Consider the following 13,543-nt stretch of genomic DNA (forward strand, 5'->3'; position numbering starts at 1 on the left):
TTCTACCTTCTCTAACTGATTAGTGAGAGTTTCTAGATAAGTTTAGTAAGGCGCTTGACTTTCGCTCCATACTTTCCATATCATAGAAATCCGGTTGATGATCAATAAAGAGTCCCCAAATATTCGTAATTTCTTCACACCCAATGCTAAAGCTGTTTCAAGGCCTACCACGCATGCTTCATATTCAGCAGTGTTGTTGGTAACGTCGAAATCTAGCTTTATGGAGACTTGAACATGCTCTTCTTTAAGTGATACTAGTAATACTCCAACGCCACATCCATTTTTGTTTGAGGCTCCATCAAAGTATAAGGTCCAAGTATCATCTTCTGTGACCATCAATTATTCGTCTGGAAATTCATTGTCGTGTATTGGCGTTGAATCTTCTATTGGAAAGTCCGCTAGCAAATCTGACACCACGGATCCTTTAATCGCTTTTAGAGGCCTGAATCTTACATCGAACTGGGATAAGTTGACTATCCATCTCGACATGCGCCCATTGAGTGTATACTTCTCGAATAAATACTTAAGTGGATCTATTCGGGAAACTACAAAGACTGTATGCACAAGCATGTATTATCTTTACTTGGTTGTGGCCCACACCAATGCGAGGCTGTAGACACCCAAATGTGTCTTCCCAAAACCAAACCCGGTGATGAGTACCTTTCACGTCGAATCGTAATCGAATGAAGTAAAAGTGTGGAAAGTCTAGTCACTACTACATTTTTTATCTATTGCCACGGCCTAAAAAAGGCTAATACAACGGTATTTAATTGCCGTTGCAATAGATTAGTCTACTGCGACGGACGGTAGATCTATTACAATGGCTATAATGAACCGTTGCATCAGCCTAGATATATCAATAAAAGGGAAAGCTATTGCAACGGTAGTGATTATGTAATGGGAAATATAGGAGGCGCGCTGAAAATTTCAGCTTCCCCCTACTTTTTTTTCCCAAATTTTTTGAACCCTTATACTATTCCAAGGGCAAAAAATAAGAAAAAAAAATCAAAAGAAATATTTCCCCCAATTCTCTCGTACACTATCTGATACTTCTCCATTTCAATACACTAAGAGCTACTTCCCCCAAATCTCCATTTTCTCCATTTCAATACACTAAGAGCTACTTCCCCCAATTCTCCATTTTCTCCATTTCACCGAATCATCCATTTCCCCCAATTCTTAATTTTCCCCAAATCTCCATTTTTCAAAAACTTCAAATTCTCAATTTTCCCCAAATCTCCATTTTTCATTTTTGAAATTACTCAAGAGGTGGCGAAGTAATTGAAATTACTCAAGAGGAAAACTAATTGAAATTGAGAAGTGGCGAAGGCGGAACTCAAGAGGTGGCGAACTTCAGGTGACGTCTGGTTGCTCAAGAGGCGGCGAAAATCTCCATTTTCATCTTGCATGTGGCTGATATCTCGAAATTGAGTTCAAGCGCCTTCAAGGTATATAAAATTTCTTAAATTTCTGAAATTGCTTAATCGAAATTTTTGTTGTTGTATTTTGATATATAAAATTTAAATTGTTATTACATGTGGCTGATATCTCGAAAATCTCCGTTTTTCATTTCTGAAATTTCTTAATCGAAATTTTGTTGTTGCATTTTGATATATAAAATTTAAATTGATATTGCTGTATTTGGGAATTTGTATTTAAGGCCATGGAATTACTTTATCTTTGAGTTCGAATTTCATGGTTCTTTTCCTTAAATTTTATTGCAAAAATGCTATGTATTGTTGGGCTATGTTTTGTTGAATTTATAGTTGTTTTTTCTTCAATTATATTGGAAAAAAAATTCTGTGATTTTCTGGTGTATATTGTGCTCAAAATTTGGGGTGTATATTGTGCTCGGATTTAATGGGTTTCTTTTAGCAGTATTAAAATTACCCAACGTTGATATGATGAGAGGGACTCCTTCGATGCAATAGGTCATTAACAATCTCTTACAGCATATCTTATTGCCTTTGTGTTTCATGTGATTAGGTTTTTTTTGTTGATGATATATGTGCTAAATTTTCGGTGCAACTCGTGCAATTTCTCTGTTTTGAATGTGTACTTGTAAATAAGATGATTAAAGGGTTTGAGTATCAGATTGATGTTCATCTGGGTTCAGTGATTCCGTTTTGAGCTTCTTTGTTTTTGTACATAATATTTTGGGTGCTCTATTTATATAATATCTTTGGTTCTCTATTTATCTGGTTTGGCTTATAGCCCTCCTTTTGTTTTCCCTTTAACTTATCAAGAAAGGAATTAAATGGCTTAAACTATAAAGAAAAATGATATTACTGTATATAGTGCTAATATCGAAGTTCAGGGGTTTTCTTAGTACCTTTTGGTCGATAATATCTTGAGATTGCCCGTGCAGTTGGAGTCGTAGCTGTACTTGTTTCTGCTATTGGTAGATAAAGGTATACGTGATATCTTGAGAGCATGTATATTTCTGGGGTAGGGCGGTGTTGTGGTACTTCCCTGATTTTTCAATAATTTATCCTCATATCATTATAGGAAAAACCCGAGCATTGATTAACTTCTGTTCCAGACATTCCAGTTTGTAATTTTCTTTTCAAAGTATGGAAGATTTGCAGGTTACTTTTTTTTTTGTTTAGTTTTTAGTCAGCTAGATACACTGTACCTTCTTTGTAGACTGATGTGATGTGAGATGGTTTAAAATCATCCCCTTTTCTCCCACATTTATTTACTACCTATGCTGCTATGTCCATAGAGATTATACACAATGGTAATTTAGCAGAAGAACTTGGTTTCACAAAGAATATTCAACCGTAATCGGAAACTCCAACTAATGAGCCAACTTCTTTTTAACTAAATTTGATTTTGAGACCAGACTTTGACTTATACACCTGAATAAGGAACTGATTTCAGGTCAGGTTTTTAATATATATTGCTGAATAATGAAAGGTATCAATTTCTTTTGGACTTTCGAATTGATCATGTACATGAAGGAGGCTTAAGTACTTTCTTTGTTGCTGGTTCTGATAATGAAAGGTTTCTTTGAGTTGCTGGTTAAGGCAGCTTTGTTTGTTGGAGTATATTGGTAATTTGACGATTTATGATATATTTTTATTTTCAAATAAAATATTTATTTCTCATGGAAATGTATGTGTGAAAATGCTCTTATGTATCACAACTCATGAGTCATGGCTACAATTTAAATTGTGGAGCAGAAGTTTATGTTTAGACTAGTCCTCTTTCTTCCTGGTTGTTGTAAAGCAGATTTAATGTCTGTTCTTTTAATTGATTAAAGTGACTCTCTTAATTCTTAGTGAAATGATTAAATGTTTTTATTGTTAAAATTAAGTAAAATAACCCTCTTAATTCTTACCCAAAAGTATGGATAGTGGAACTAAAGAGTGGTGGATGTTTGCCAAATGGAGTGATGAATATGAACGAGGAGTAGATGAATATGTACAAAAGGCTTTTGCTTCTAAGTCTCAAGGAAATCAAATTTGTTATCCTTGTGAAAGTTGTCATTATCGTTTTTGGCGTCATGAAGGTGTTGTGAGAGATCACCTTATTTGTAATGGTTTTGTTCCACGAACGGATAAGTTATCAGAGTTAGGGATCAGCTTTGAAAGGGAACATACTGTTTTGGATAATGAAGAAGGGTCAACCCCAAATGATTTTAATGATGACATAGTAGAATTGTTGCATGATTCACGTGATGCTTTTAGAAAGGGGCCAAATGACGAGGCAAAAAAGTTTTTCAAGTTAGTTGAAGAGGGCCAGGAAGAATTGTTCCTTAGTTGTAAAAATCATTCAAAACTTTCCTTCACGATTTGACTTTTCATTTTGAAGTGTGATCATAAGCTAACTAATGTTGCTTTTGGAGATATATTGGAGCTTATAAGGGAGGTGTTACCTAATGCGAAACTGCCAGCTTCTTTTAATGAAGCAAAAAGTGTTTTGAAAGTGTTGGGGGTTGGATTACACTAAGATAGATGCGTGCCCAAATGATTGCATGATATATTGGGAAGAGCATGAAAATGCAACAAGCTGCCATGTTTGTGCGTGAGACGCCAAGATAGAAATCAAATGACACAGAGAATGACGTACAAAATGAAAATGGAAAAACCTATAGGATTCCTCAAAAGATTCTTAGGTACTTTCCAATCAAGAAAAGGCTTCAACGACTATTTTTGTGTCAAGAGACGGCGAAATACATGACTTGGCATGCTGATGGGCGTGAAAATGATCATCTCTTACATCATCCTGTTGATGGTCAAGCTTGGAAGGAATTTGATTCTTTATATCTAAAGTTTGCTGATGACCCACGCAATGTGAGGCTTGGGTTAGCCAAAGATGGATTTAGCCCATTAAATTCAATGAGCATTGTCCATAGTACATGGCCAGTTATGTTGATTAATTATAACTTGCCTCCTTGGATGATTATGAAGCCTGAGTTTTTGATGCTAGCCTTGCTAATTCCCGGCCCGTCTTCCCCTGGCAATGACATTGACATATATTTGCAGCCACTTATCAAGGACTTGAAGGATTTGTTGGAGTTTGGGTTGGAAACTTATGATGCTTCGACTAATCAAAGGTTTGACATGCATGTAGCATTGATGACTACCGTGAGTGATTTTCTGGGTTATGCAATTTTATCTTGGTGGAGCACAAAAGGATACTTGGCATGCCCTGAATGTCATTATGAAACAGATTCCGAGTGATTGCCTTGTAGTGGTAAGACTGTGTATAGGGCAAATCGTAGATTTTTTGATCCATCTCACCCTTGGCGTCATGATAAGAGGAATTTTGACGGAAAACTTGAGGAAAGATGTCAACCTATTCCATTGAATGGAATTGATATTGAAGATATGTTGCGTGATTTTCCAAATGCATTTGGAAAGAAGCAAAAGAAACCAAGGCGTGATGTGGATGATCCCAATCCATGGAGAAAGATACTAATATTTTTTGAGTTACCATATTGGAAGCATTGCTCTAATCGCCATAATCTTGATGTAATGCATATTGAGAAAAATTTCTTTGATAATATCACTGGGACATTATTAGACATTTCTCCGAAGACCAAGGATAATGTGAGTGCTCGTCGAGATTTGGTAGAACTTAATTTGATGCCAGAGATTTAACGAATTGAATTGGAAGATGGTAGTGAAGAATTTCCAAGATCTCGCTTTTGGATGTCATTGGAGCAAAAGCGTAAGTTCTGTCAGGTTATAAAAAATGCTAAGCTTCCTCAAGGTTATGCTTCCGACCTTAGTCGTTGTGTGCAAGTTGGAGAAAGGAAAATAGCAGGCTACAAAAGTCATGGTGCTCATTTTATGATGAATTATCTTCTTCCAATTGCTGTGAAGACAACATTACCCAAAGATGTTGCTAGTCCTTTGATAAGACTTTCTGCTTTTTTCAAAGGTATATAGAGTAAAACTATTGATCATCGAGATCTTGACAAATTGCAATCTGAGGTAGTTGAAACTCTATGCCTACTTGAGAGGATTTTTCCACCTGCTTTTTTTTATATAATGGAACATTCACCCATACACTTGGTTGACCAAATTAAGTTGGGTGAACATGTGAGTTCAAGGAGTATGTATGGAATTGAGAGGAATCTTCATGAAATGAAATAAGATGTTCAAAACAAGGCTCGTCTAGAAGGCTCAATGGCAGAAGGAAACAAAGCTAAAGAATGTGTTGCTTTCATAGCTAAATTTTTGAAACAATCAAGCAAAGCCACACCTGAAGTTAATGAGTGTGGTACCTCAAAATCATTTTTCCCTAAGGTAGGACATCCTATCAAAGGAAAAGGAAGGACCTCGAAGAAAAAAAATCTTGGAAACATAATTGATCGCAATACATGGGCACAAGCGCATCGTTATGTCTTGTTCAATTGTCATTGTGAGGAAGTTGAGAAATATATAAGGTAAGATTTGTAATAAAAATTTAGGTTTATTAATATTTTTTTATAAAATGTCTTATTTCTAACTCTAGTGCGTTAGTTAGAGAAATATATATTTTTTTACATTGAGCACAAGATTTGTGTAAGTGCTAAAAGGAAAAGAAAATGGAATAGTGCTCAAGACCATAGCAAGGATTTCATGGATTGGTTTAGGGAGAAAGTTGATTTGATTCTTAAAGATGGTCATGATAATATCCCGGACCATATTTTGTGGTTATCAAAAGGTCCCTCTCACGTTGCCAAAAAGTACACCGGATACTCGGTTAACGGCTATAGATTTCATACCATGAAGCGAGATGCAAACTGCGTAACTCAAAATAGTGGCGTTACTCTAACAGCCATTACATATATCTTTGCAAGCTCCAAAGATCAAAATCCTGTTGTGGGAAATGTTAATTATTATGGTTCAATAACTGAAATCATTGAGATATCTTATCATGGACATTTCAGTGATGTCTTATTTAGATGTCAATGGTTTCACTCAGAGAAGGATGATGATGAGCTTATTACGGTTAATATGAATAAGACCGTTTCTAAAGAAGAACCTTTTATCTTAGCAACTCAAGCACATCAAGTGTTTTATGTTGAAGATTTGAATAGACAAGGTTGGCATTATGCTGTTCAAATCCCTCCTAGAGAGTTTTCAGATGGTATTGACATACATTATTTTAATACTTCACTAAATGTTATTTTACATACATAATTAACATACTTCCATTTTTTTTACATTGCAATTTATTTCAGTTTATTATATTTACATGGCAATTTAGTTCAATTTATTATATTTACATACATAATTAACATACTTCCATTTTTTTTCCAGATGAAACCGAGTAGACCCAAAGTTCCTACTTCCCAAAGTCAGCTTACTGAATATGAGTTGCAACGGCTTCAAAAACTAACAATCAATGCTGAGAGAATGGAAGCCCGAGGATCAACCTCTGTAGCTAATAGGATACTTGAAGAAAAAACAAAAGCCTTAATTTGTCCAAGTGCAAGGCAGAATAGTATACCAGAAAATGAAGATGACGACTCTACGTCGGAATATGATGGTGAAAATGAGGTTGAAACTGATGACATTATGGAAGGTGATAATGTTACTTCTGGAAAAAGAAAAGCTAGTAAGTAGGTGTTCACTTCTATTTTGTCATTTATACACACTGTTTTATATTGTTTTTCACGGTTTACATGCAATTAGTAATGCTATAATTGCCTTTTTTTTATAGGTTTCAAAGCAAGTAAAGAAGTCATCATTTCGCCCTAACACTATGGCTGATGTTGTGGAAGTTAATAGGCATAAGAAGCATGCAATTACTGAAGCAGCAAGTGTTAAAGATCAACGCATCCAAAAGAAGCAGGAAATTATCTCAGAAAAGAAGGGAACAAAACGAGCGTTCTGCTCTCCTGGTTCTATGTCAGCGTACCTTGAATTCCGGAAAAGGCAAAAAGAAAATAATGATGGGTTTGTATCAAGTAATCAGTCTTTGAATAATTCTCTTACAAGAAAAGCAATGAATAATGGCGCTGCATTTAATGAGAATAACAATGCTGATGCGGATGCACTAAGTGAGAATGATGAAGCGGATGTACTAAATGAGAATGATGATGATGTTGGTAATGAATATGAGGGTGATCAAGAATTACAAGATAAAGTTCTATTTCAGTTAGGAAGCGAAGGAATGCAAGGTATTTGCAATCATTTTACGTAGTATTATTTATTTCATCTTTTATTAACATGTTAAAGTCTAGTGAATTGTTTTTCTCTTATTAAACCTGGATTTGTTTACTAATTGTGAGTTGCATTCTGCCACTAGCTGCCCTAGTAATTACCTGACCAGTTAGTATTCATACCATCTGCCTGACCTTGTAGTGGCCTTGCGCTTGTGCTTGTCTGCTGCACTGATTTGCGTGACCTTGTAGTGGCCTCATTATGTTGTTGTTGTTGGTTTACTACTGCTGTTTTGTAACAGATTACCTCACAGATTGTGTAATAAAATACGCTTAATAATAAAGATGCAATTTTTGATTAGTTTATTTGCGTTTATTATTATAATGTATGCTGCAATTTTCGGTAAATTAAGAATTTGAGTTGTAACTTCTGAATTTTTTGAAATGAAGGTATTTGAATTATACTATAACTTTCTGTTTTATGGAGTTCCTCAAAGGTTGTGGAATAGGATTACTGCAAACAGTTTGTTAAACATGGAGGAAAATAAATTAAAAGTATGAATTTATTAATATTACACAAAACCAATATTTATTGTATATACAGTTAGGATATAATCATTCATATGAATTTTGGACAGTTCTCTTTATTTATTTTTATAGGAATACAAAGTATGTGATTGTGAATATAATATGAATGGACAATTAATACTGAGATGCCTGAGCATCGATTGAGTACTTTTTCGTGTGCAGCGAGTTGATGAATAAGTACTGCAAGAGCTAAATTTAGAGGAAAGCAAATAGTGATACTAGTTCGAACTTCTTTTGCTGAATAAATTTTGTTAAGTTGCATACTGTTAGGACTAGATGTACAAATTCAACCTATGAAGACTTTTTATTGTATACATTGTCAAGACATGTATGTATTTACTGCAAGGCAATATGCTAATGCTCCAATTCTTTGGGAATGTATTTATGCTGTCCAACTTTGCCGCTAGTTAACTGTATTGACATGTCAATGTGGCTTTCTTCTTGGGATTTGTAGTGGAGGAAAGGCGTAGCGCATTTAGGATTTTCTATATCTTGGCCAACATGCCTTTTTGAGGTACTCGAGAAGGGGAGGGAGTGATGTTGAAGTACTGACTTTGTCATTGTGTGGGCATTTGAAGCTTCTTGGATGTACTTTAAGTTAGGCTAGTTGGATACTTGGATTTCATGGAAAGCTAGATATTTGAGTAAATTAGATTCTTTATTGTAGTGGAGATATTAAGGTATATTAGATGCATGTAGGAAAATATCTTATGATGTATGTAATATACTCTAAAGTACTAGATATTTTTAAAGCTTGGAATTGCACTGTTGCTGCTGTGGTGGGAAACACTGGCTATGCCATCTTAAATTGGAACCTCACCTTAAAATATACTCTGTAATGAGAACATAAGAATAGTTTATATATTTCTTGTGAAAAAGAAGAAAAAAGCAACTGTTAAATATTGAGTGGGAGAACTACTGAACCACATTACTTAAATGGAAAGCCTAAGAATGAATCTTGTAGCACCTCACTGTTGATGTGAGTTCTCCTGTTTATGCTATATTTATTTACCGGAAGGACTTAAATCTGATCAAAACATTGAATTAGGAATGTAAAGATAATTGACTGTTTTAGTAACATTTAGATTTTGTGAAATTTAATAATTGACTATACATTGTTTATCACTCATACATGTATACATTCTAGCTTGACCATTGTTTGTTTTGCTGAGACTGAGGACTTAAAACCTCCTAGTTATACTTGAAATAACTCTTTTCATGTCTGGCCATGCAATTACTGACTCTTTTCTTGTCTCGCCACAAAAATTCTGTCTAAGAAACTCCTGATTCAGAACCTGAAAAAGCTCCCAAAAGCAAAAGGCATCGAGGTCCAACAATGCTACCCAAGGTTCATGCACGAACAAGAGACGAGCGTGAAGTTATTGTTTTAAACTCACTGGGCCAACCAATTGGACCTACACGTGAAATTGTTCAGGAGTTCGAGCAATTCTTGGGTACTATGGCAAGGGATTCTGAACTTGCACCACTAAATTACATTAAGTTTCCATGTCTACCCACACTTGACAAAATGTGGGAGTATGTCCAAGTATGTAGTTATATAATTCTTTAGCTTCAGTTTGTTTGATTTCATTTTAAAAATTGATTCATATTTTGTTACTAGACTGATCGGGATAGGATAGGTCGTTAAACTACCACCCTAATCAAATTAACAATTTATAAAGCCTAAACCTACACTAAGCTAGTTAGTAGGAAGTAAAGGGTCGAACCACTAGGGAAGCACGCTAATTCAACACCTAATATCACTAATGCAAGAGTAAAAAGGGGATTATTTTGTTGGTTTTGTTGATTGGAACACTAAAACTACAAGTAAGCAAGAAAATGATGATTAAAATCAACATAAAATTACGCTAGGGGTTCGGGGGTGTCGAATATGATTAGAAAGAGGAGAATAATGGTGATTATCATGAAACATATGCCAAATAACACAAGGTTCTACCTAAACCACGCATTCTCATGCAATAGTCTAGGCAAATCAATGAAAGAGGTCTCCCCTAATAAGGATCATTCTCATGCATCCTATTAGTTATAATCAAATCAAGAGAATAAAGAAGCACAATCCATAAAAAATCCACTTTAATCACTCATTCTCATGCAATCATTAAAATAGAGGTGATCCTAATCTAATTCAAATCACTTTCATGCATTTAAACCAGAAAACATCAAATAGAGTGCAACAATAATCCCAAGCTAATAAAAATCATGTCTTTCATCAATATATGGCATAAGTTCAATCCAACCATCATCATTCATCCATCATTCAATACATACCTTCCACCCCCTTCCCCTAGCTAAGAGTTTAGCCTAGAGAAGGGAGATTAAACATAATATCAAAACTAGAAATAAACACAAAAAACTCAAAACAAGATATGATTGAAATATATGAAATCAATAACAACAAGATAAACTAATAAGATAGACAAAAATAAGTAACAATAAAGCTAATAAATAATATCAAAGGAAAGAAGAAGAGATTACTAAAGAAAGGATTGAAGAAAGATGAAAACTTGGATGCTTGCTTGATTGATGGAAGATTAAAGCTTGAGCAAAGTTGAATACAATAAAGGAAGCTTGAATAACAATCTACTTTTTCTCTCTAGATTAGGCTAATGTTCTATGGAATTAGTACTAAGTGTCTCCCTATTACAAAGATTCCCATCTATATATATGTGGCTCCACCCAAAAGAAAGAGACTTTGACAACAAGGCGCAAATAAATCGTAAACCCAGTCGTGCGCGCCCGCACGTGAGTCCTGTGCGCCCGCACACAATGTGTGTGCGCCCTCTCATCGTAGTGCGCGGCCGCAACTTTGATGGGACGGGGAAAATGAGCGCGCACGCACATGAGTCCTGCGCGCCCACAGATAGGTGTGTGCGCCCGCACAGAGGTCGCGCATAGGGTCGCGCAAACTCTCTGGTTTTGCTCTGTTTCTTCAGTCTGGCTGTGCGGGTTCTGACAGGGTTGCGCGCCCGCACAGAAGCCGCACAGCACCCCGCGCACAACAGTTTGCTTGGCTTCTTGATATCCTCTTTCTTTAGGCACATAATACCTACAAAACCAAAGCATGGAGATCAAAATAAAAACAAAGCGAGAAGACTAAGAGAACGGAAGATAAGGGAGAAAAGGAAAGAGGAAGCAAAAGTAAGTAAAAATGCTTAGAAAAAGGGCCAAACAAGCGTAAATGAGGGGAAAATACTTAGAGAAAAAGGATAAAAGAGTGGCATAAATGCCACTTATCAAAATCCCCCACACTTGCCTCTTGCTTGTCCTCAAGCAAGGGAAACTGGAACGAAAAGACAAACACAACAAACATAACATGACAAGGTTTTCGCAAAACCAATCAAACCTCAAGGTAATGAAATGCTCAATTTGGACTCATTTGCAAATAAATGCACCAAAGAATACTTATCTTTCTCAATTCAAGGAGGGAAGGCCCATTCCAAGATGCTCAAGGTTGAAAAAGACAAACCTAAGCTAAGCGTAGAGAACTAATGATTTCATTCTCCGCCCTAGCCCCAACCAAGACGGTCAGCGTTCTCTCCACTAGCTTCAATTCATCCCCTAGCTAGCTCCTCATGGTTCCTCGAGGGAACCGGAAAAAGAAAATTTTATGTGGAGTCATAAGGTCATCCCGACATCTCAACTATGCATACTCTCTCTATAGGGTTGAAATCTATCTCCCTCCACCGTTCTTTGACCACACCCCTCTAGAATCCAAGGTTTATAAGTAGGGTTGTAATGTCATGGCTAGGGGTTACGGTTGGGAAACAATTTGAAAACTTTGGTGGCAATTCCTAAGTGAAGCGTAAGAGTGGCCATCTCTCAAGAACATCCTAAGAATTGAACCCATTCTTCAAACTCTTAACCTTTCAAAACAAACCCTCCACATTACATCAATCTTTTTCATTTTTTTTTTCTTTTTTTTTTATGAGTTTCAAGTCCTTTCAACTTTCTTGCCAAGCCTTTTTGTGTACTCTTTTCATGAATAGCCTTTCAAAACCTTACTTGAATCAAATTACGCAACTTTCTTGTAGTCGCTAGATAGCTTGCTCAGACTCTCTTGCATGAGGTCCATCTGTTGTTGTTTCACGGGATCACTACTACAAAAGGCGTGTTTTTTGGACGCTTTTTAGGTATTTTTTCGACGCTAAAAAGCGTCGAAAAAAATTTTCTCGACGCTGCTAAAAAGCGTCGAGAATACGTGAGTCGAGTATTTAGAGGGACACAAAAAAGCGTTGAGAATTTCGACGCTTTTTTGTGTCCAAACTAATATACGAAGTGTCGGAAAAACTAATTTCGCGCATTTTCCCAACTTTGTGTAGTTTTTTAGCGACGCTTTTACATGTCCACATACTCAAATTTAGTGACACTTTTTGTTGTCTTGCGTTTATTCGTGTCAGCCTATGGTATGGCGGGAAACTTTTGAAATGTGAAAAAATGCAAAATATGTAGACATTAAAAAGCGTCTAGAAATGTTTTCTAAGTTTTTTTTTTAAAAAAAAAATTCCTTTTATTAAATTATTACCATTATACATACATTATAGTTATTTAAAATTATCATAAATTAAATTAATAACATTAAATTAAAGTAAACAAAGAGATCAATAATAATTAATCAACAATAATAAGAGTACATACTTAATTAAATTACCAAATTTTTAAACGAAAACATCAACACAATTAATTAAAAAAAAAAGCGCATATTATAGTAGCTTGTCCCTAAATAAATACATCAGTAATATAATTAAGACTAAAAATTTTCACCAAAAAAAAATAATTAAGACTAAAAACCAAAATAGATAGACGATGGCGTTATAGACGATGTACTCGCTTGTTATTATGCTCAAGTGTTCCGGCCTATTCTCTTGTTGCACCTACATTGCCTTTTCCAATCTTCAAAAAAAAATACAAAGTATAAATTAGTACATTACACAATATAGGCTTATACACACACACACACACATACACAAACACACACACACATACACACGCAAGCTTATAATTCCATCTTTAATTTCCATTACTAGCAACCACCACATACGAAGATAACTCTGCAATCGAACGAGGAGCACAACCAAATACCAGGGCACCACCAACGGGCTGTCCATGATTATCCACTACAATGCTTGCATTATCAACTAGTAGAAGCACCTTCTTATCTTTTGACAACAATTTGAGACAAGGAATATTAGCCGTGTCAGGCAGAACAACATGAATTGTAAATATACCAGAATTACCAGATGTGTTTTTGTATCTAGTTGATGTGCAATCACATACCAGAATTACCAAATACCAGGGTACCACCAACAGCAATTGATCTGCATGGATCTGCAA

The 13,543-nt window shown here is 35.6% G+C and overlaps 1 protein-coding gene across 1 annotated transcript; it reads left to right on the forward strand.

The window, feature by feature from the left end:
- Positions 1 to 838: 838 nt before the first annotated feature.
- LOC145643041 (uncharacterized) lies at positions 839 to 9,761 on the forward strand. Its single transcript, XM_081694205.1, has 4 exons — positions 839 to 1,448; positions 6,759 to 7,056; positions 7,162 to 7,621; positions 9,469 to 9,761. Exons 2-4 carry the CDS (start codon positions 6,955 to 6,957, stop codon positions 9,759 to 9,761), a joined length of 855 nt encoding a protein of 284 aa, XP_081550331.1. The 5' UTR covers positions 839 to 1,448; positions 6,759 to 6,954.
- The last annotated feature ends 3,782 nt before the right edge of the window (positions 9,762 to 13,543 follow it).

The sequence above is a fragment of the Chenopodium album genome, chromosome 8 (assembly GCF_948465745.1).
Source record: "Chenopodium album chromosome 8, dcCheAlbu1.1, whole genome shotgun sequence".
In the NCBI taxonomy this organism is placed as follows: Eukaryota; Viridiplantae; Streptophyta; class Magnoliopsida; order Caryophyllales; family Amaranthaceae; genus Chenopodium; species Chenopodium album.